Raw genomic sequence first — 25,530 nt, 5'->3', positions numbered from 1 at the left:
ACTATCCCATTTTCTTCCTTTTTACTTTCACTACTGGCGCTGACATGATATGACCTAAATGTGTTGCAAGCGCAGTAAAACTTAAAAACATTTAAAAAACATCAGTAATCATTATTATTAACTGTCCTCCTTTCTTATCCGGCTTCTCTGACCAAAGAATTTGGCAGGCACTGAATTCCAATATATTAGTCGAGTATTAATGATAATGCCATGAGCGCTATTCAATTTCAATAAAATTTTTATTAAAAGACGCATCCTTTAAATTTAATCAAACTTACTGGTCAAAGGGAAATAATCGTATAATTACTCCCGGGTAATTAAGATATTCGCAGTTACTTCCCATGTCCCTGCCCGAAAGGGAAGCAAAGTTGTGACATCAAACCCATCACGGTTCTCTTGGCGGTTGCTATGTCCTTTGGAGTGTGTATGTATGTAACCAGTCCGTCAGAGTACTAATAATGAATACGTTACCTAACTATTTCAGTAACAAGACGTATAGTCAGATTCTTGATATTATGGGATGTGAAAGAGCGAGGATGAATAATCTTTATTGACGTGAAGCATTTATTTAGGCTAGAAAATAGATACCCTCACTCTGACATGAGAATATGAATTACACAATATACTACGTATCCAGTCCTCCTAAGAGTAGTGGTTTTACACATCCAATGAATTTGGGACCAGTTTTTTTTTGACGTCGCACTTTTCTTTTCTATTTAAAATTTACCGCCAATTGTATAATTACTATAACTGAACTCCAATAAGTCGCTCATACTTATAGTGCTGACACTTAATACCTCAAGAACCAATAATTACTATCACATGGTCCTTATAACAGTGCTGATGGTGACAAAAAATGAAAAAGTAGGAAAATGTTGAACGATTGCCTTTAAGCCCCATTTCTACTGCACTAAACCCCACTTTTAGAGCAATTGAGATGATAGACTATCATTGATACTCTAGCTAACTTCTGGAGAGTGGGAAACTGCACCTGTGTGTTCCACCACATATCAACTCTCTCATTGTTAGCACATTGTTTCGAGAAAATGTAATTTTTAAAAGGAGGAAATTCCTCCCCTGGACTCCAAAATCGCGGATTCGAGGAAAACCATCAGCACTGTTATAATTAGAAGCTAGTGAGAGGTGGCATGCCAAAGTCCACAAAACGCATGTATATTCGAACTAGGTATCTTTCGGGTGACGAGCAAAGTCCATACTGCTGAGCCACACTACCCCCCCCCCCCCCCCCCCCCCCATTCAAGGCACGGTTTGGTCAACCATTTTTTTGCATGTCCCAAGGAGTTTCAGGAAATTGTGTTGAGTTTATGTCATCTCTACCGCTTTGTGGTCTTGTGGTATGATGTTTTTTGTTTTTAAGGGTTTTACGGCGCTTGCAACACATTAAGGTCATATCAGCGCCAATAAAAAGGAAGAAAATGGGATAGTAAAAAGTTAGAGAATTACAATAAAGCATCCAAGAAAAGGGAAGACAAAGGGGAATTGGTTCAAATAAGAAACGGGTGTAGATTCCAAAAGCACTCTATCAAAGTACTTGGTTTGAGATCACTAAAAGTCTCATCTAGACACAAGCACAGGTCCCCGCTAAGAGGAACACACTCAAATGTTTTACAAATCATAATATATAATATAAAGAAAGCATAATACAGTGCATAACAGAGAGATGATTTACAATGAAAAAAATATCATCTCCCAAAACTATAACTATGCATTTGACTGTTTCCCTCCCAGCTAGGACAAAAACCAAGTATTCTCATTCCAAGACAAAGACAGAAAGCATGTTGGAAAACAGATATAAGGGGATAGAAGACACGGTGTGTACCTCCCTGCCCACTATGGGAGGTTAGGAACCCCACCCAGTTGTGGTATGACAATCACATTCCGACTGGAAGGTCCAGGTTCCTTTGGAAAAGGGTTTAAATTCTATCACCGTACTCAGGTGTAAAATGAGTACCTACCCGTTAACAGCGTTGTGTCAGTCGAAAAAAATAAATAAAATGGTAATATCATCAGACACTGACAGGCGCCATGCATATATACATATTCAGTGTTGCTGTTGGCTACGGATGCCTTGTAAACTGCTTTGAGCACGTTTAGTGGATACTGCGCTATATAAATGCTAATTTTTAAATTCTCTTTTTCTATCGCCATAAATAAATAAATTTCCAAAATCCGATTATACACGTTATATTTTCTGTTTATTGTAAAATGGCATAAATCACACAGTGATATAGAAAAACGATGAAGTCATAAGTAGTATTTATTCCCTACAAATCAAACAATAACAATAATACTCACATTGGAATTAATACTTTGTAAATTGGTCAGTCACACCGGGGAGGCCTGGAAGACAATGGTGGTCGTAGTTATGATTATACTTTGACTGAAGAAAGGATTTACCTCGAAACATTTCTTTCCATTATATATATATATATATAATATATGGTTTTTGTTTGTTTTTAATTTTAAGGGTTTTACGGCGCTTGCAACACATTAAGGTCATATCAGCACCAGTAAAAAGGAAGAAATTGGGATAGCAAAAAGTTCTAGAATTACAATTAAAGCACCAAAGAGACAGTAAGACACAGGGGAACTGGGAACAGTTAGGGATCAGATGTAGATTCCACTAGCATACCACCAATGTACTTAGTTTGAGATCACCTATAAGTCTCATCCGGACACAAGCACAAAATCCAACAAAGAGGAATACACTCAAATGCTTACATATTCAAAATAACAAACATAATAATACATAACAGAGAGATGATTTAGAAAGAAAAAAATATCATCTTTTTGGCAAATTTGAAATTGTGTTTATTCTCTACTACGAAGAATTAAAATAAATAACAATGTGAAATTAAGCGTATAAGCTTGTCTTTAATAAAAGAAAACAGATATAATGGACGTTTCGGGTTTCCCCCTTTATCAACAAAACAGGATAAATGAAACACTACAGACGAATGAGATAATATGTGATAATGGTGTTGTTAAGGTGAATAAACAAAAATGTGTTGAGAGCTTGAGAGTGAATGTAAATGTGTGATAAAAATAACAAATTTGATAAACTGAAGTCACCTTAACCTTTAGTTCCAATCTGTAAAGCAATCAGCCATGACAGAAAACTATGCCGATATGTGGTCTTGTGGTATGACACTCGAGCGAGGCTCGAACCCAGGACCTTCCGATCCAAAAGTGAGTGTCATAACACAAGACCACATAGCTGCACATACATAATGAACATGATTTGAAATAGAGAGGAGTTGTACAAACTAGACTAGTTGGTTTTTCTGGTCTTTATCTTACACTAGTGCCTGCTCCCTAATTTGTCACTTTGATAGTTTACAAAAGGGAAATATCTCTGAATTTATTAGGGGGGGGGGGGGGGGATTCATTCTAGCTTCCACTAACAATTGGATTCAATAGTCTGATGTCACGTCACCCAACAACGGCGGGCATCGTGGTTCTAAACAAAAAAAATTGATACTTTTTATTCTTCATGCTGGCTAGAACTTTTCATATGTCTTGTGATCAGAATGTATAAAAGTCGAAACATGATCAGATTTATAATATGTTTTTTTCCCTCTGGTAGGCTTTTATGCTTGAAGGAGAAATGTTTCTTAAAGGGCGTCCGCCATTGTTCTGATAGCTTAGAACCAGTCACTAAGTTACTATGCGTCATTACGAGTGAAGTGACGGCACGACTGTTGAAGAGTATTGTACTATCAATTTGGGACATGAAGTGTATTGTAACAATCAAGTTGGGACATGAAGTGTATTGTAACAATCAAGTTGGGACATGAAGTGTATTGTAACAATCAATTTGGGACATGAAGTGTATTGTACAATCAATTTGGGACATGAAGTGTATTGTAACAATCAATTTGGGACATGAAGTGTATTGTAACAATCAATTTGGGACATGAAGTGTATTGTAACAATCAATTTGGGACATGAAGTGTATTGTAACAATCAATTTGGGACATGAAGTGTATTGTACAATCAATTTGGGACATGAAGTGTATTGTAACAATCAATTTGGGACATGAAGTGTATTGTAACAATCAATTTGGGACATGAAGTGTATTGTACAATCAATTTGGGACATGAAGTGTATTGTAACAATCAATTTGGGACATGAAGTGTATTGTAACAATCAATTTGGGACATGAAGTGTATTGTAACAATCAATTTGGGACATGAAGTGTATTGTACAATCAATTTGGGACATGAAGTGTATTGTAACAATCAATTTGGGACATGAAGTGTATTGTAACAATCGATTTGGGACATGAAGTGTATTGTAACAATCAATTTGGGACATGAAGTGTATTGTAACAATCAATTTGGGACATGAAGTGTATTGTAACAATCAATTTGGGACATGAAGTGTATTGTAACAATCAATTTGGGACATGATTCGGGGGGATGATTGATATTGATATAATATGTTTATTAAAAAAGTTGTCGGTGTTGTTGTTGTTGTTGTTGTTGTTGTTTGGTGTTGGTGTTGTTGTTGTTGTTTGGTGTTGACTTGGATCGGATCACTGGTCGTTGTCACTCAGTAAGCCTTGAGGTACTTGGCGTGGTGGTTAATGTGATCTTCCACAAATGTGGAAATGAAGAAGTAACTGTGATCGTATCCCTGCCAGATTGGACAAAAAGAAATTATTGGAATATTAGAACTGCATCAAATGTGTGCAGATGGAAACTTGGAAACAGTGATACCTGCCAGAAATGTCAGGCAGCCCCAGAGACCAGCGATCACATCGTCCTCCACTGTCCAGTTACTAAACTTGAAGGTGGCTACGAAACCGTCCTTAGGGCGGAGGAAGACTTTAGAAGCTGGGTCGATGAAATAAATTTGGAAGTGTAGCCATACGCTACTGCTACTACTACATTGGAATATTTAGCAATGAATAACATGATGAATGAAATTTACTTATAATAGCTTTGAAAAAAAAACCCAAAAAAAAAAAAAAACAGGGTGTCCTGCAAAAAATTCAAAGTAAAAGTTACGATTTAGAAACTAAATTTTATGACCTAGGAAATTACAATTTTCTTCTGCAATTCAATGGTTGATGCTCCTACGCCTAAGCATCACCTTTCTTTAAAAAAATAATTTCCAAAACTTTTAATATAGTTAATTCATGAGAAATTGTGTGTGTGTGTGTGTGTGTTTGTGAGCATTAGAGAGAGAGAGAGAGAGAGAGAGAGAGAGAGAGAGAGAGAGAGAGAGAGAGAGAGAGAGAGAGAGAGAGAGAGAGAGAGAGGAGAGAGAGACAGAGAGAGAGAGTTAGTGTGTGTGTTATGAGAAGGGAGGGGGGGGGGGGGGGGGGGGGGGGGGGGGAAGGGATGATATTTTGAAATTTGAAATATTTTTTCTCTCCTCTTAAATTTTGTTTCGGATGATGTGCTACATGCGAAATTTAATGGTAATTGTAATAGCGGTTATAGGCTGCTAAAAGCGGGAGAAGTATTGGGTATTAGTTGTAGTGGTTGTGGCGCTGGTGGTGGTGATTGTAGTGGAAGTATTGTGGAATTGGTAGTAGCAGTAGCAGTAGTAGTAGTAGTAGTAGTAGTAGTAGTGGTAGTGGTAGTGGTAGTGGTAGTAGTAGTAGTAGTAGTAGTGGTAGTAGTAGTAGTAGTAGTAGTAGTAGTAGTAGTAGTAGTAGTAGTAGTAGTAGTAGTAGTAGTAGTAGTAGTAGTAGTAGTAGTAGTAGTAGTAGTAGTAGTAGTTGCGGGTGGTTGGATGGGAGCATCACCTTGAATCATATACCTATGATGTTCGCATGGGTGTACGATCCGATAGTGATGTTGTTTCTTCTTCTCTTTACTAGTCTATCCTGCTTCTTTGGTTTGTGATTGTATTTTTGACAGGGGATATTTTTTTTTCTGTAAATCTTCTGCCTGTTTGTTCTTGGTTATTTATAATTTAGCTTATGATATCTTTAGGTTATGATTTTGATTTACATTTGTACTATTTTTGTTAGATTGCTTGTTTTTTTGTTTCAGCGGTCTCTCATATAACCTCAATTGTGTTGGAAGAGACCTAAAGCAACAAACAAACAAAAAAAGTAGTAGTAGTAGTAGTAGTAGTAGTGGTAGTAGTAGTAGTAGTAGTAGTAGTAGTAGTAGTAGTAGTAGTAGTGTAGTAGTGGTAGTAGTAGTAGTAGTAGTAGTAGTAGTAGTAGTAGTAGCAGTAAGTAGGTAGTAGTAGTAGTAGTAGTAGTAGTAGTAGTGGTAGTAGTAGTGGTAGTAGTAGTAGTAGTGTAGTAGTAGTAGTAGTAGTAGTAGTGTAGTAGTAGTGTAGTAGTAGTAGTAGTAGTTAGTAGTAGTGTAGTAGTAGTAGTAGTGGTAGTAGTAGTAGTAGTAGTAGTAGTAGTAGTAGTAGTAGTAGTAGTGTAGTAGTAGTAGTAGTAGTAGTAGTAGTAGTAGTAGATAGTGTAGTAGTAGTAGTGTAGTAGTGTAGTAGTGTAGTAGTAGTAGTAGTAGTAGTGTAGTAGTAGTAGTAGTAGTTAGTAGTAGTAGTAGTTAGTAGTAGTAGTTTGTAGTAGTAGTAGTAGGTAGTAGTAGTAGTAGTGGTAGTAGTAGTAGTAGTAGTAGTGTGTGTAGTAGTAGTAGTGTAGTGTAGTAGTAGTAGTAGTAGTAGTAGTAGTAGTTAGTGTAGTAGTAGTAGTAGTAGTAGTAGTAGTTAGTAGTAGTAGTAGTAGTAGTAGTAGTAGTAGTAGTAGTAGTAGTATGTAGTATTAGTAGTATAGTAGTAGTAGTAGTGTAGTAGTAGTAGTAGTAGTAGTAGTAGTAGTGAGTAGTAGTAGTAGTAGTAGTAGTAGTAGTAGTAGTAGTAGTAGTAGTAGTAGTAGTAGTAGTAGTAGTGGTAGTTAGTATAGTAGTAGTAGTAGTAGTAGTAGTAGTAGTGTATAGTAGTGTTAGTAGTAGTAGTAGTAGTAGTAGTAGTAGTAGTAGTAGTAGTGGTATGTGGTAGTAGTAGTAGTAGTAGTAGTAGTAGTAGTAGTAGTAGTAGTAGTAGTGTAGTGATAGTAGTAGTAGTAGTAGTAGTAGTAGTAGTAGTAGTGTAGTAGTAGTAGTAGTAGTATGTAGTAGTAGTAGTAGTAGTAGTAGTAGTAGTAGTAGTAGTAGTAGGGAGTATGTAGTAGTAGTAGTAGTTAGTAGTAGTAGTAGTAGTAGTAGAGTAGTGAGTAGTAGTAGTAGTAGTAGTAGTGTAAGTAGTGTAGTAGTAGTAGTAGTGTAGTAGTAGTAGTAGTAGGTAGTAGTAGTAGTAGTAGTAGTAGTAGTAGTAGTAGTAGTAGTAGTAGTAGTAGTAGTAGTAGTAGTAGTAGTAGTAGTGTAGTATAGTAGTAGTAGTAGTAGTAGTAGTAGTAGTGTAGTAGTAGTAGTAGTAGTAGTAGTAGTAGTAGTAGTATGTAGTGTAGTAGTAGTAGTAGTAGTAGTGTAGTAGTGTGGTAGTAGTAGTAGTGTAGTAAGTAGTAGTAGAGTAGTATGTGTATAGTTGTAAGTGTAGTAGTAGTAGTAGTATGTAGTAAGTAGTGTAGTAGTAGTAGTTAGGTAGTGAGTAGTAGTTTGTGTAGTAGATGGTGTGTAGTAGTAAAGAGTGTCAGGTATAGTGTACTGTTTAGTTTAGTAGAATTAGATACAGCAGTAGAATCTTTAGTCGTGTCGACAAGAGCTGTCGGATATACTTTTACTAACATGACTTTAAGGAATCGAACGAGATGTGATAAAAACCAACTGTACTTAGCACATAAAGACCAAACCACAGTGCACAACAAAGGGTGTCTCTTTGCGCTTGTTTAGAGGGAATTACAGAATTCAATGCAGGAATCCAACAAACGACTGGCTAAACGGACTTGTGTACTTATGTTTGTTTGTTTTTAAGGGTTTTACGGCGCTTGCAACACATTTAGGTTATATCAGTGCCGGTAAAAAGGAAGAAAATGGGATAGTAAAAAGTTCTAGAATTACAATTAAAGCACCCAAGAAAAAGTAAGACATAGGGGAACTGGGAACAATTAGGGATCAGATGTAGATTCCAAGAGCATACCACCAATATACTTAGTTTGAGATCACCTATAAGTCCCATCCGGACACAAGCACAAAATCCAACAAAGAGGAATATACTCAAATGCTTTATACATTCAAAATAACAAATATAACAATACATTACAGAGAGATGATTTACAAGGAAAAAAATATCATCTCCCAAAACAATAACTATGCATTTGACTGTTTCCCGCCCAGAGCCCGGACAAAACCAAGTAATCTCATTCCAAGACAAAGACAGAAAGCATGATGGAAAACAGATGTAGGGGGATAGAAAATACAGTATCTCCCCTGCCCACTACGGGAGGACTGGCTAAACTAACTTGTGTACTTACATCCTGCATTCTCATGACACAGGGCACCTTGTTCTCACTACAGGCCTTGACCAGTCTGTCTGGATACAACTGGCCTTCTAGAAACTCGTCTTTGGTACCCTGATGGGATAATAATAATAATAATAATAATAATAATAATAATAATAATAATAATATTAATAATAATAAATAATAATAATAATATAATAATAATAAAATAATATAATAATAATAATAATAATAATAATAATAATAATAATAATAATAATAATAATAATAATAATAATAATAATAATAATAATAATAATAATAATAATAATAATAATAATAATAATAAAATAATAATAATAATAATAATAATAATAAAACAATAATAATAATAATAATAATAATAATAATAATAATGATAATAACAACAACAACAACAACAACAACAACAACAACAACAACAACAACAACAACAACACAATAATAATAATAATAATAATAATAATAATAAAAATTTAATAATAATAATAATAATAACAATAATAATCATAATAATAATAATAGTAATAGACAACATTGATATAGTGTGCCAATCCCCACAGCAGGCTCTAGGCACTACCATGACGAAACGACATTGATATAGTGTGCCAATCCCCACAGCAGGCTCTAGGCACTACCATGACGAAACGACATTGATATATGTTTGTTTTTATGTTTTTAAGGGTTTTACGGCGCTTGCAACACATTAAGGTCATATCAGCGCCAGTAAAAAGGAAGAAAATGGGATAGTAAAAAGTTCTAGAATTACAATAAACCATCCAAGAAAAGGGAAGACAAAGGGGAATTGGTTCAAATAAGAAACAGGTGTAGATTCCAAAATCACTCTATCAAAGTACTTAGTTTGAGATCACTAAAAGTCTCATCCAGACACAAGCACAGGTCCCCGCTAAGAGGAACACACTCAAATGTTTTACAAATCATATATAATATAAAGAAAGCATAATACAGTGCATAAGAGAAAGGATTTACAATGAAAAAAATATCATCTCCCAAAACTAACTATACATTCGACTGTTTCCCTCTCAGCCAGGGCATCTGCCCAGGACCAGGACAAAACCAAGTAATATCATTCCAAGACAAAGACAGAAAGCATGTTGGAAAACAGATATAAGGGGATAGAAGACACAGTATGTACCCCCCCGCCCACTATGGGAGGTCAGGAACCCCACCCTGGACATTGATATAGTGTGCCAATCCCCACAGCAGGCTCTAGGCACTACCATGACGAAACGACATTGATATAGTGTGCCAATCCCCACAGCAGGCTCTAGGCACTACCATGACGAAACGACATTGACATAGTGTGCCAATCCCCACAGCAGGCTCTAGGCACTACCATGACGAAATGACATTGATATAGTGTGCCAATCCCCACAGCAGGCTCTAGGCACTACCATGACGAAACGACATTGATATAGTGTGCCAATCCCCACAGCAGGCTCTAGGCACTAACATGACGAAACGACATTTATATAGTGTGCCAATCCCCACAGCAGGCTCTAGGCACTACCATGACGAAACGAAATTGATAGTGTGCCAATCCCCACAGCAGGCTCTAGGCACTACCATGACGAAACGACATTGATATAGTGTGCCAATCCCCACAGCAGGCTCTAGGCACTACCATGACGAAACGACATTGATATAGTGTGCCAATCCCCACAGCAGGCTCTAGGCACTAACATGACGAAACGACATTTATATAGTGTGCCAATCCCCACAGCAGGCTCTAGGCACTACCATGACGAAACGACATTGATATAGTGTGCCAATCCCCACAGCAGGCTCTAGGCACTACCATGACGAAACGACATTGATATAGTGTGCCAATCCCCACAGCAGGCTCTAGGCACTACCATGACGAAACGACATTGATATAGTGTGCCAATCCCCACAGCAGGCTCTAGGCACTACCATGACGAAACGACATTGATATAGTGTGCCAATCCCCACAGCAGGCTCTAGGCACTACCATGACGAAACGACATTGATATAGTGTGCCAATCCCCACAGCAGGCTCTAGGCACTACCATGACGAAACGACATTGATATAGTGTGCCAATCCCCACAGCAGGCTCTAGGCACTACCATGACGAAACGACATTGATATAGTGTGCCAATCCCCACAGCAGGCTCTAGGCACTACCATGACGAAACGACATTGATATAGTGTGCCAATCCCCACAGCAGGCTCTAGGCACTACCATGACGAAACGACATTGATATAGTGTGCCAATCCCCACAGCAGGCTCTAGGCACTACCATGACGAAACGACATTTATATAGTGTGCCAATCCCCACAGCAGGCTCTAGGCACTACCACTAACATGACGAATCAACAAAAGTCATATTGGTCAAAAGTCTACTGTTTTTAAAAAATCTTACCTGGTCCACCAAGATATCCAATGGTGGCCCGTCATATTTCCTGACCAGCTCTGTGGCATCGTATTCCTGTCATATAGAATACACGAAAAAAAACATTATTAAAAAAACAACAACAAAAAAATGGAAAACACATCAATATTATCAACAGCATGGACGGAATATGCTACAGTGAATGACATAATCAGTCGGATGGTGGAAAGGTTTGAACTGAGATATTGCCAAGTTTAGTTAGAAGGTCAATTTTTATCCAAAATGAGTTCCTGTCATAACTGATTAAATCAACCCTTTTTTGCACATCTTCGGGAAATATCAAAGCTTAATTTCACTTCTAAATATTTTTTACAGCTAGTCAAGTTGAAAAAGTATGAAATTTGAGAAAAGTTGCTGGATACCTTTCCCATACATCTGACCGTAACTTCATGAAAAATCACCCGATTTCCTTCAAATAAAAATTAAAACGCTCTGGGGAGAATGTGCTTTCAGAAAATGAATAAAAAATGCAAATCCAAAATTTTCACCTTCCGGCTAATCACTTTACATTTGTTGTCGATAACACAAGTGCTTGCTTCACTCACTTTTCTCAATGTATTTCAATACATCACCACTTCAATCAAGTGATGTATTAATGGGCTTTTTGCTTATATGACTGAGGAAGGGTTTTAGGCCCAAAACATTCCGTGTTTGGTATTTTGTTCTTTTTTTTTTTTTTTAATGGTTAAATATTCATTTTTGTGCATTAATTATTACATACAGATTAAATCTGTAAAACTGGTAGGCTGCATTTATTATATTGAAACATCTGTTACCAACCATACAGCCAATGGTTTTTTCATTCTGATGTGATTTCTTTTGTGCATTACAAACTTTATAGAAAAATGCTTGTTATGGTTATAAAAATTCAACACTGTGTTGTAAACTTCCTTTTGCTAAAAACATTGTGTGTATAGTACGAAAATATTGCTGTTGAGTGTAAGTGGAAAAAATGATTTTGTGTTGGTGTGTGTGAAGTTTTGGGAAAAGTGGGTGGAGCAGGCACTTATGTTGATAATAACAGAAAATGAAGTGAGTAGAAAAGTGCCAGAAGACGATAGAGAATAAAAATTTCGAGGCGATGGAAGTTCAAACCTGCGACCTTACTGATATGAAAACTCCACCTGCTCATGAGAGGGACGCTGTGCAGTTGACGCCATCCACCACTCCCCCTAAAAAAAGGGCCTTCAAACGTAGTATCTATCCTGAGTCCCTCTCCCGCTAGCGTCCTTCTCACGGCCAGGCTGTATCAGTAAGGTCATGGGTTCGAGCCCCCATCGCCGCGAAATTCTTATTCTCTATTGTTTTCTGACACTCACTTCATTTTCTGTGAAGTTTCAGGGAAATTCCTGAAAATGGCAGGTAAGGAGAAGGTTAACTGATTTTAAATAATGTAATATTCAGTTAGCTGAACCTCTTAAATTGTTCCAATAACTGGCTTACATTCTAACCATCCAGTATAAAATAAAATAATGAAGATAATTTTGTGACAAACATTCCATTCCAATGGGAGCAATCTATAGATATTCAGATTTTCGTCCAACCGAGTCATCGATCGTGTGATATGTTTGATGTCCAACTATTGGATATCTTAAAAAAATAAATGGAAACACCCTGCTATGAATATGAAAGTTGTAAACACAGTCGAGGGTCCTACTGATCAAAATGACCTACTGTGATGTTGGATATTTCGGAGACTGTGAACACTATTTATCATGTAGGTCATTTTGAGCACATTTTGCAATGTGACCAATGACTCGAGCACATGGAAAGATTATCTAGCTGGGCCCCTTTAAGTGTTGTTCCACTTAAGTATCTTTCATTTAACAGGCTGTGATTGCATGTGTTTTCAATTTTACCTTCCAAGCTTTGATTGCATGTGTTTTCAATTCTACCTTCCAAGCTTTGATTGTATGCGTGTTCAATTTTACCTTCCGAAGCTTTGATTACATGTGTGTTCAATTCTACCTTCCAAGCTTTGATTGCATGTGTGTTCAATTCTACCTTCCAAGCTTTGATTGTATGTGTGTTCAATTCTACCTTCCAAGCTTTGATTGTATGCGTGTTCAATTTTACCTTCCAAGCTTTGATTATATGTGTTTTCAATTTTACCTTCCAAGCTTTGATTGCATGTGTTTTCAATTTTACCTTCCAAGCTTTGATTGTATGCATTTTCAATTTTACCTTCCAAGCTTTAATTGTATGCGTGTTCAATTTTACCTTCCGAAGCTTTAATTGTATGCATGTTCAATTTTACCTTCCGAAGCTTTGATTGTATGCATGTTCAATTTTACCTTCCAAGCGGACTCGTCAGTGCCCAGGTATCCAGTGAAGGCTTTCTTTCCCCAGGGACAGTCACACGGGTTACAGATGGGGGCAAAGGCACTCACAGATTTGTACAAGCCAGGGTTCTTCAGAGCACACACTAACGCTCCATGACCCCCCATGCTGGAATTAAAAAAAGAAAAAAAAAGAAAAAAGACGTGTCAATTGGCCTATGGAGCTGGTGTTTATCGTGGTTTGTCATATCTGCCTATTTGATAATTTGTTTGTTTTTTGTTTTAAGGGTTTTACGGCGCTTGCAACACATTTAGGTTATATCAGCGCCAGTAAAAAGGAAGAAAATGGGATAGTAAAAAGTTCTAGAATTACAATTAAAGCACCCAAGAAAAAGTAAGACATAGGGGAAGTGGGAACAAATAGGGATCAGATGTAGATTCCACTAGCATACCACCAATGTACTTAGTTTGAGATCACCTATAAGTCTCATCCGGACACAAGCACAAAATCTAACAAAGAGGAATACACTCAAATGCTCACATTATAAATTGAAAATAACAAATATAATAATACATAACAGAGAGATGATTTACAAGGAAAAAAAAATCATCTCCCAAAACAATAACTATGCATTTGACTGTTTCCCTCCCAGCTAGGACTCCGGCCAGGGCCAGGACAAAACCAAGTAATCTCATTCCAAGACTAAGACAGAAAGCATGTTGGAAAACAGTTATAAGGGGATAGAAGACACAGTATGTACCCCCCTGCCCACTATGGGAGGTAAGGAACCCCACCCAGATTTGAAAATTTCAAATTCAGTACGACATACAAAATTCACCAGTAATTAATGGTCAAATTTCAGTAATACTAAAGGAAACAAAAATAATGATAGATACACCCTTTTATATATGTAAAATAAACTTACCATGTTATATAGAGGACAGCCTGATAAAATAATATTGGGGTTCTTTTCCTTACAAAAAGCTATCACACCATTGTTTTTCCCTAGCATTAAGATTTTTTATTGTAGCATGCGGTAAATAATGAAATTTTTAAACATTATTTTTAATTTAACGTTGCAACCATTTGTATCAGTAATATTTCTTCTATTTCCATAAGTCCGTAATTGTCCTTACACTTCCGTAACAATTACGGACGTTTCGTAATAATAAGCAGGTATGGTTTGTGAAGCAAAATTAACAAAATTAGCCTGACTTGACAAAGTTTGGATTACAAAAACTGAATTTTGGTAAGGTTTTTAAAAATGTTTTATTGAAGAGAATATGAGTAATGCACTAAACCCTGAAAATCTCACATTTCAGGTCATTTTAAGTTTAAAATCCCTTTTGGGCACGACTTGTACCCTGACATAATTCTGTTTTACAGGGATGGGTCACAAAGTGCGGCTATGTGGTCTAGTGGTATGACTGACACTCGCTTTTGGATCGGAAGGTCCTGGGTTCGAGCCCGCGCTCGGCGCATAGTTGAGTCCTTGGAAAAGGCTCTTTACTCACATTCTCTCACCGTACTCAGGTGTAAAATGAGTACCTGGCTGTTAACAGCGTTGTCTTTGTTCGAAAAATTGTAATATCGCCTAACAGACGTCATGTCCCGTCCTACATGTTAAATGTTGCTGTTGACCAGGGACCCTTGTAAAGCGCTTTGAGCACATTTAGTGGATATTGCGCTATATAAAAGCTCTTTTAGAAAGTGTATTTTTTAAAAAGGGGTTATACGATGTCTGCTACACCCTCAGGCCCTTTTAGCGCCAGTTGGGAGAAGTAGATCTGAAGTGAAAAACACAAAAAAAAAAAAAAAAAAAGCAAGAATGACAGAAGAGACTGGGGTTCAAATAGAGAACAGAAAAATTCCAGAAACGATCCATCGATGTGTTTATTTTGACATTACCTAAAAGTCCCTCCTCCCCTCCAGGCACAAACATAGAATTCTGCTGTGAAGGACACACTAAAAGTACAATAGTAACTAAAAATCCTTACAGTTTTGATTGTATGTGTGTTCAATCTTACCTTCCTTAACATAGGATTCACAACAGTTCATAACAGAGAGATGTTTTAAAAGGGAAGAAAGTATTATTATTTGAAGATGTCTACATAACACACTTCCGGCGTTCGCATTTTACTTTTTCATACTTTTACGTTCCATCAGGTAAATGTGGTCAATTTTGGCTTAGACGAAACAGTGAAATTTATCGCTCAGCGGCTCAGTTAAAATTGGCTACCATTGGGATCAAGACAGGGCTGGAAAGTGAAAAAATAATTTCACGAAGGCTTATTGAAAATACACTAGGATGTGTTCAGACACAGCAATTTTAAAAAGCGTCGCTTAGCCTTTGCAATATATACCCATTGTTAATATAAACGGCCCATGAGCTATGTATAGCGCTGTGGAACATTTCTAATTACTTTACGGTCTATGATTCATGAATTCTTTTTTTCCTTTTCTAAAATATTTGAATTTGACGAATTGACTGATTTCAGTTAATTGACTGAGAATTTACAGGTCCAACACACACACACACACACAAAAACACACTCACAGCTATTACCTGTGTCCAAAAATGCCTTGTTTGTCAGAGATGGTAGGAAAGTTCTCATGGATCACAGCTGGAAGCTGACAAATAAAAACACATCATTCAAATTTTAAAATTTGATCAACAAGTTAAAAATAAACAAGACATAACAAAACAAACAAACGAAACAAATTAATGAAAAAAAACATACGACTCTTTAAAAAGAAAAAGAAAAGGATGCTCAACAAACAAAACAACAACAACAACAAAAAGCAAAATAAAAAAAACCCCAATCAGATCCCTGTTTCAACCCCTACAAAAACAGTAAAAGAAAGAGAGAGGGAGACAAGAGAGAGAGAGAGAGAGAGAGAGAGAGAGAGAGAGAGAGAGAGAGAGAGGAGAGAGAGAGATACAGAGAGATACAGACAGACAGAGAGATAGAGACAGATAGAGAACTAGAAGAGAGATCCCACCAGAAATCCTCATACCCCCCCCCCCCCCCCTTCTCCAAAACACAGCTTACCTCTGATGTGACATAGGCATACATGCGGTAGTTTTTCTTGAATTTGTCTGTAGTGGCATTGAGGTAGAAACCAGCCCCAGAGCCAAAGTCATAGGAATCATCCTCTCCCTCGATGCCCAAACCCCCTGGTCATCAACACGTAACAAAAGCATTAGCAAAGTTGAGTGTAAGATGATGATCATAATAAAAATAATAATAATAATAATAATAATAATAGTAATAATAATAATAATAATAATAATAATAATAATAATAATAATAATAATAATAATAATAATAATAATAATAATAATAATATTAATTAATAATAAACACAATAGTGTTGATATGGCACATAATCTTCTTCTTCTACTTCAAGTACCAAGTCTGTGCCATACATCGGTGATCATGGTACGCCATTCATCTCTCTGATCAGAAAATAATAAAAATAATAATATAATGAACTTATATAGCGCCTAGTTCCAATTTGGAATTGCTCACTGGCACTTTACATCAACACATCATGTATGATATACAAATATAAAACTGACATGTTAAAAAAACACATAAATTCGATGATGACATAATATATTCAAATAAAATACATACTAAGAGTCCAAATTATATGCCCTACAGAAAAGCTCAGTTTTTAACCGTTTTCTAAAGATAAGTGGATTTTCACTATTTTTAGTTTCAATATTGATGGAGTTCCACAGTCGGGGGGCATGGTGGTCAAAAGATTTCTCATGAAAAACTAACGATTTGGGGTGTTCCATTAGGATATTTAAACTAGCAGATCTTAAACTAATATTACTCTTCTCTTTTTTTTTTGTCACCCAGCTGTTCAAACTGTTCAAATATGTTTTTCTTGGTCTACCTTTACTCTTTTTACCTTCTATCTTTCCTGTGAGAGCAAGATGTTTAATGTCGATTTAGGTGCCCTAAAAATTGCATTTGTCTTTTTCTTATTGTACGAATTAATAACCTTTTAGTTTCAGCTTGCTCTAATACTTCTTCATTAGTTTTCTTCTCTGTCCATGAGATTCTTAACATCCTTCTAAGGACCCACATTTCTGCGGCCTCCAGTTTCTTTCTAATGTCTTCTGTAATTGTCCAGCTTTCGCAGCCATATAATAATACTGACCATACATAGGCCTTCAAAACCCTATGTTTTGTTGTCATTGAGATATTGTGGTTTTTAAAAATTAGACTCATTTTATTTAAACTAGATTTATAATAATAATAATAATAATAATAATAATAATAATAATAATAATAATAATAATAATAATAACAATAATAACAACAACAATAATGAAATTTATTTATATTGCGCCCACTCCTCTATACAATAAAGCTCTAGGCGCATAACAATAACTTCAATCCATTCAAATTTCTCTCTCTCTAACTCTATCTATCTACCTCACTCCCAGTCTCTCTCGCTCTCTAACTCTCTCTCTCACACACACACACAAACCTTCCACCATCCAACTATTTAACATATTTAAAAAATAAAGTAATATATATATATACATATATATATATATATATATACATATCCTGTGATCATCGTCTGCTCAAATAAAGTAACTAATAAAATAATAATTCTCGAAATAAATAAGTTTTTAAGTGTTTCCTGAAAGCGAATTCAGTAGGGACGTCACGAAGAGATACGGGGAGATTGTTCCAGACAGTCGGTGCAAAGCGACTAAAGGATCTGTCAGAGAGTTTTTACCCTTTTTTGGCACTTTAAGTAGACGATGATCACCTGATCTCAATGCACGGGGTGGAATGTATGGTTCGACAAGATCATCGAGATAAGCAGGGGCACTTCCGTGAAAACATTTAAAACACATGACTCCAACCATAAAGAGCACCCTGGCTATTGCAATTCTTCGTTTTATTTCTGTGCTACATCTGCCACCTGAAGTTATTATGTATCCAAGATATTTAAATGTCTGAACTTGTTTTATAGTTTCTCCATTGATTATTAAGTTACATGTTGGATTTCTTTCTCTCCTTGATACAACCATGCATTCTGTCTAGCACATAATAATAATATAATAATAATAATAATAATATAATAATAATAATAATAATAATAATAATAATAATAATAATAATAATAATAATAATAATAATAATAATGATATTAATAATAATAATAATAATAATAATAATAATAATAATAATAATAATAATAATAATAATAATAATAATAATGATATTAATAATAATAATAATAATAATAATAATAATAATAATAATAATAATAATAATAATAATAATAATAATGATATTAATAATAATAATAATAATAATAATAATAATAATAATAATAATAATAATAATAATAATAATAATAATGATGATGACGATGAAGATGAAGATGATAATAATAATAATAAAAATAATATAGTATTTGTAAAAAATGATCATGACTAGGTCAGGCTCTTCACGCTTTAAATCAACAATGTCTTAAATTACATCACTCACACACCAGTCACAAGGGCACATATCCCACAACCTTTTTTTTTTTTTTGTTTGTTGCTTTAGGTCTCTTCCAACACAATTGAGGTTATATGAGAGACCGCTGAAACAAAAAAACAAGCAATCTAACAAAAATAGTACAAATGTAAATCAAAATCATAACCTAAAGATATCATAAGCTAAATTATAAATAACCAAGAACAAACAGGCAGAAGATTTACAGAAAAAAAAATATCTCCTGTCAAAAATACAATCACAAACCAAAGAAGCAGGATAGGCTAGTAAAGAGAAGAAGAAACGACATCACTATCGGATCGTACACCCATGCGAACATCATAGGTATATGATTCAAGGGTGATGCTCCCATCAACCTCACACAATATTCATTTAGAAATTTATGTAAAGCCCCCCCCCCCCCCCCTCCCAAAAAAAAATATTTCTTCATAATGATATTGATTTAAGTGGCTGATCTTGGTTAAAATCTGTGAAGACGTAAACACGTTTGAGTGATACTGGTCTGCTAGAATCTGTGGACTGTAAAAAGTAATAAACAAAAATGAATAGGGACAGCTTAAAAAAGAACAAAAATACCAAACGCGTAACGTTTTGGGCTCAAAACCCTTCTTCAGCAAACAACAAAAAAGCAATAATAAAGACATAAATACTTTACTAAATTTCAGATAGACGACAGTTTTGTTGTTGTTGGCTGAAGAAGGATTTTGAGCCCGAAACGTTCTGGTTGGTATTTAGTTTAGTTCTTTTTTTTTTTTTTTAAGCTGTTCTATTCATTTTTGTTTATTACTACTGTAAACAATGTTTAGAGTACTTACTAGGGCTGGTATCTGGACAGACGATTATTAAATTGTGTTTGGCAGCCACTCTCTGACCTCCAGCTTTCTGGACGTAGTTCAACTCGGTACAGGTTAGACCTGAAACGAACGCAATGTATGGTATGCATCAACATCATTGTTATGAATACAGCCCTGATTGTGGTGGACATTATTATTGATTTATTGGTTATATTACCTTTAGTAAATGTATTGAAGATGATGATGGTACCTTTAGTAACTGTAGTGAAGATGATGATGTTACCTTTAGTAAATGTATTGAAGATGATGATGACAATAATGATGATGGTGGTGACGATGATGATAGTGGTGTCATTAATATGGCGATAGTGGTGATGATGATAGTGGTTGTACTGTGACTGTGAAGATGACGATGGTGATGGTGGTTGTGCTGGTACTGTGATGATTGAGATGATGATGAGGATGATGATGAGGATGATGACAATGACGGAGATGATGATGTCGATGATAGAGATGATGATGATGGCAAAAGACAACGTTATGTCATTGGCTAAACAGTGTGATGTGTCTTCTAGAAATAAAATCAAGTGATATTAAACAAGGTAAGTAAGTGACCTATGTGTAAGTGTTTTAACCCTCTCCTTACCAGCCATTTTCAGGACTTTCCCCAAAACTTCACACCCAACTAACACAAAAATAGATTTATCACTCAAACACAATAGCAGTAAAGTTCTTGCCATACATAATTTCTGTAGCAAAACATGTTCTACAACACACTGTTCATTTTCTTTCAATTTTATGATGTACAAAATAAACTTGAATTTGAAAAATGTTGGTTGTATCGTGACGAATGTGACGATTTTCCTAATAAATGTTGGACAATCTACGACAATAATATGTATTATGTAGATAACACTGACAAAAGGGGTCTGCCTGATATCAAGGGACTTTTGTGTGTGTGAGTCTGAGGGTGTGTGGGTGAGTGTGTACATGCATGAGTATGAAAAAAAAGAGTAGGTTTACATGCGTGGTGTGTGTATGCATGCATGTATGTATGTATGTATGTATGTATGTATGTATGTATGTATGTATGTATGTATGTATGTATGTATGTATGAATGTGTGTATGTATGTATGTATGTATGTATGTATGTATGTATGTATGTATGTATGTATGTATGTATGTATGTATGTATGAATGTGTGTGTGTGTATGTATGTATGTATGTGTATGTATGTATGTATGTATGTATGTATGCATGCATGCATGTATGTATGTATGTATGTATGTATGTATGTATGTATGTATGTATGTATGTATGTATGTATGTATGTATGTATGTATGTATGTATGTATGTATGTATGTATGTATGTATGTATGTATGTATGTATGTATGTATGTATGTATGTATGTATGTATGTATGTATGTATGTATGTATGTATGTATGTATGTATGTGTATGTATGTATGTATGTATTATGTATGTATGTATGTATGTATGGATGTATGTCTGTATGTATAGTATGTATGTATGTATGTATGTATGTATGTATGTATGTATGTATGTATGTATGTATGTATGTATGTATGTATGTATGTATGTATGTATGTATGTATCAATGTGTGAGTGTGCGTTTTGCGTACAACTTTACATGCCACTGACCAGACAACCAGTAGAGAACTGGTAGTTTTGTTCCATCCAAAGCGTCCTGAGGAAGAAAGATGGCAAACTTCATCGTACAGCCGACCTCGGAGCTGTGAAAATATTTTAAAAATAAAAATAAACTAAACTATAAACACCAATCTGTTTCTTTTAAATTTGTTCCCTGACATATTATATTGTCTTCAGCGTGGCTCAGCGGTTCGGTCTTTACTTCATACCAGATAGGTAGAGAGTTCGATCACCCTCAGTCACGCCACCCTAGCTCAATTTGCGGCGCTGCACTGCGGCTGATGCCTGGGTTATTCCAGTCTTTCCTTGGAATAGACCCTAGAGACAAATTTCCCCTATGGGATGAATAAAGGGAATTTCATTATTTATTTATTTATTCATTCATGTTTGAAGATCTAGTTGGTGAGATAAAAAAGTTGTCTTTCTCAGCTCTGTCAGAGGCCAATACAATTTTAAAAAAACAAAAAAAACAAAACAAACAAACTTGAACTTATATATAGCGCAATATTCACTAAGCGTGCTCAAAGCACTTTACAAAGGGTCCCTGACCAACAACAACACGTAACATGTAGAGAACGAGACATACCGTCTGTTAAGCGATTTTACAATTTTTTCTGACAGATACAACACTGTTTACGACCAGGTACTCATTTTACACCTGAGTACAGTCTGTAGAGGTGTAGGGTATCAGGACAATAATCCTGTCTTGCTCTTGCATACTTTGGGCAGGTCTCGAGTATAGATAGTATGAAGTTGACATCACTCAGGTCTTTGTTATTGCTTTTTTGCCGTCCAAGTTTATGAGTAATTCTCACTAAACTGTATTGTCCTGACTATAAACATTCAAGATTACACATAGTTTTGCGTGTTCATGGTCCGTTGTGCTTCCATATGGCAATGTTGTGAGCGCCTTAGCCAAATGCATTACTATCTATATGGTAGGCGTCTTCTCTTTCATCACACCACAGATGCCCGTTTCCCCTATTTTGGAAATCTTGTGCATGTTGTGTTTCATATGATTATGTCCTGATCGCAATGATTGGGATCTGGTCTATTCTATTTAAAGGTTTGAATGGGTCCAGAACCAGATTTGACACAAGACAATAAATAATGTAATTTCATTTTTTTTTCTATTACAAAAATGTTATAAATTCATCCAAATATAAACCTGCCACAAACAACTTATGGCCTCATTGTTATAATGCAAATCTCAAAAAAAAGTTACAAAATATTGTCCATTATAACAATGTTAAAATGGACCCAAAAGTGGGTTCAGATGTCAGACCTGCATATATTTACACGTTGACTAAAAATGCAAAGGTTCAACATTTATTTCTATGATTATTATTACTTTAAAATGCTTCAGAAAAAAATCTCAATCTCAGTTGACCAAAGTAAAATATCAAGTTTTTCACTGACCACCAAATTAAAAAAAAAAAAACAAAAACAAAACAAAAAAACCTTAGAAAAAAGGCCTGCTATCAGCTACCCCATTCCCCCAGTGAATGCACAGTATCGAGTCCTTATTTTCCAAAAGAATAAACAAAAATGAATATAACAGATTCAAAAAAGAACAAAACACCAAACACGAGACGTATCAGGCTCAAAACCCTTCTTCAGCCAACAACAAAAAAACAATAAAGACATAAATACATTACTAAATTCCAGATAGACGACAGTCCAAAGTACAATATAGGTATGGAATTCTCTCCCTGACAACTTAAGAAATTCTGACAGTTATGAAAAGTTTACTTGTCAATTAGAAAACATTTCTGTCACAGGAGGACAAAATCATAGTGAAACCTAAAACCATTCCACTCTACATACAAATGTTACGTCTACGTCTATCTTCAATGCTGAAACGACAACATTATGGATTGGATAGGAATCATACTATGAAATGCCTCAGAAAAGATTTGCTAACTTATCTGATTTTAAGTAAAAAATCCAAATTTCACTGACGTCACTCAAATTTTAATCTGGAGGACAACCCCCCCCCCCAAAAAAAAAAAACAAAAAAACAAAAACAAACAAGATTATAATCAGAATTTGGCCAAATTTGGCGGCCAAAAAGATCTGTATATATTCACTCTAACTCTAATTAAATTTGTATTGTAAAACTCTGAGCTGTACAATGGTAAAGTGATGTAAAAAAAAAAAATTAAAAAAAATTATCAAAAGACGCAGGTTGGCAAATAGCATAATTTCCACCATCATCTATACAAACACTTTATTCATGTAATAGTATAAATTAGATGTACAGGTGATTCAATACAATGTAAATACCCCATGAGCGCTATCTTGCACTACTTCTCATTAGCTTAAAAAGTCTCTGTGCAAAGTCAATAAACATCAAATCACCACACTATAAAATCAATGAACAAAATTGAATATAAACAGCTTAACAAAATAACAAAATACCAATCAGATCACGTTTAGGGCTCAAAACCCTTCCTCAGCAAATAGCAAAAAAACAATAATAACATGAATACAGCACTTAAAACACAGACGGACAGCAGAGAGAAATAGTTCCATGTTTGGTATTTTGTTCTTTTTCGAGGCTGTTATGTTAATTTTTGTTCATTACTCTTTATATTCCACAGCTTTGTATCAAATCAGTACATTGAAGTGTGCATATTTTAAGTTTGACACTTATGCTGACGGTGCTATGTGCACGTCCTATTACAAAATTCAAGTCTAAATGTGTTGCCCTGTACATAATAATATATACCGATTCTTTCCTATGTTTTTTTTAGGTTCTTCAGTACTTATTACGCTTTTAAGTTTAACGTCCTATTACAAAATTCAAGTCTAAATGTGTTGCCCTGTACATAATAATATATACCGATTCTTTCCTATGTTTTTTTTAGGTTCTTCAGTACTTATTACGCTTTTAAGTTATTCAACACAAGTTTAAATAAAAATGAGAAAAGGGAAATAACCAGTAACGTTTAACTTTATAAGCATTTTATTGAGAAGTATGAGAGTTTTTGCCAAGATGAGGTTCATTTTAATAGATTGATAATTGAAGGACAAGTTTTCTGACCAAAATTTCAAATATAATATGTTCTTCAAGAGTAAGGCAGAGATTGAGAGGGGATGAGTGACATAATATCACATCAGATTGACTCACCTGTCATGACTGTAAACTCTCTGCTCTCCCCCAAACATCTTATTGCTGGATACCAGGGTTACCTTAGCCATGGCGAAATGTCTATTTTATATACTGTGTATCCTGTCTGTGTTAACTGTGGACTCTAGAAAATTAAAAAAGGAAATGAAAATAACGAAAATAATAATTTATAATATTGATAATAATAATAATAATAATAATAATAATAATAATAATAATAATAATAATAATAATAATAATAATAATAATAATAATAATAATAAAATAATAATAATAATAATAATAATAATAATAATAATAATAATAATATAACAAGAATATTATTATTATTAATAATAATATAATAATAATAATAATAATAGTGATGATAAATATTTGTTCATGTGAATATGTGTGTGTGTGTGTGTGAGTATAATTGTGTATGCTTTTTATAACGAGTGACCTATTGAGTATCACAATAATCACTACAAATAGCCCCCCCCCCCTCCCACAAAAATAAAACAAAAAAATAAACACACATTCTCACATAAAAAAGACCCGAAAATTCCCCAATATTTTTATGTAGTACAATATCTACTAATTGTGTTCAAACCACTTTATATGGGGCCCCAAGACAACAGCCATACTATGTATGATGAAGTATAATGCAAAGAACTGCTCTTACATTCTTTTGACTTTGTGACAAAGAAATTGTTGAAACCAACCAGGTCAGGCACCCATATTAAACCTGATTACTATGCGAGAATGCAATTAAAGACCATAAAGTCACAACAAGATATTGGTTTGATTGCATACCTTTTGATGGTAGAGGCTGAAGCCAACAAACTACATCCACAATCGTCATATCAATGGTCACATCCATTCACACAAACAATCTAATCTTTCAATTTCCCCCAAACCATGACAGTTGGCCACTATGTCTATCTAGTTATCAATACGTACCCGGGGTGAGCTATGTTCTTTTAAGATCTAACCAAGAAGTTTTATGTTTAGCCTTACAGTTACAGCTGCCCGGGCCAATTTTAAGTCGACTCACTCAATGCATGACTTTTATCAGGATACGACTCTCGTTTTCATCGCTTTCAGCAAGAGATTAGTGACTGTGGTGAGACTGGCTTCTGGAGAATTGCAGTCACTAATCTCTTGCAGAAAGAAAATAGACATGACTGTAGACATGACTGTAATGTCCTGCAAAAGTGTGTGTATATATGTGGGTGGGTGGAGGGGGGGGGGGGGGGTTGGAGAAAAATCCGGCCCTGT

General features: G+C 35.1%; 1 protein-coding gene across 5 annotated transcripts in view; it reads right to left on the bottom strand.

Annotated features, from left to right (window-relative positions):
• Positions 1-2,197: 2,197 nt before the first annotated feature.
• The window catches only part of LOC144960793 (S-formylglutathione hydrolase-like), a 36,078-nt gene continuing 12,745 nt past the window's right edge, over positions 2,198-25,530 (bottom strand). For 2 of the 5 annotated variants that reach the window (XM_078894134.1, XM_078894135.1), the window contains exons 2-10: positions 24,271-24,394; positions 21,129-21,220; positions 19,486-19,584; positions 16,187-16,311; positions 15,700-15,764; positions 13,148-13,301; positions 10,824-10,889; positions 8,412-8,510; positions 2,198-4,660 (exon numbers count right to left, since the gene is read on the bottom strand). In XM_078894134.1, coding sequence (XP_078750260.1) covers positions 4,577-4,660; positions 8,412-8,510; positions 10,824-10,889; positions 13,148-13,301; positions 15,700-15,764; positions 16,187-16,311; positions 19,486-19,584; positions 21,129-21,220; positions 24,271-24,341 — 855 coding nt within the window. In that variant the 5' untranslated portion in view covers positions 24,342-24,394 and the 3' untranslated portion in view covers positions 2,198-4,576. The remainder of the gene's footprint in view (positions 4,661-8,411; positions 8,511-10,823; positions 10,890-13,147; positions 13,302-15,699; positions 15,765-16,186; positions 16,312-19,485; positions 19,585-21,128; positions 21,221-24,270; positions 24,395-25,530) is intronic. The other 3 variants (XM_078894138.1, XM_078894137.1, XM_078894136.1) reach the window with 2 other exon arrangements.

This window comes from Berghia stephanieae, chromosome 15, assembly GCF_034508935.2.
Source record: "Berghia stephanieae isolate SIO BIC M18660-M18661 chromosome 15, UCSD_Bste_1.3, whole genome shotgun sequence".
NCBI lineage: Eukaryota > Metazoa > Mollusca > Gastropoda > Nudibranchia > Aeolidiidae > Berghia > Berghia stephanieae.
The sequence above is the reverse complement of the archived record's forward strand: the minus strand, read 5'-3'. Positions and strand labels throughout refer to the sequence as shown.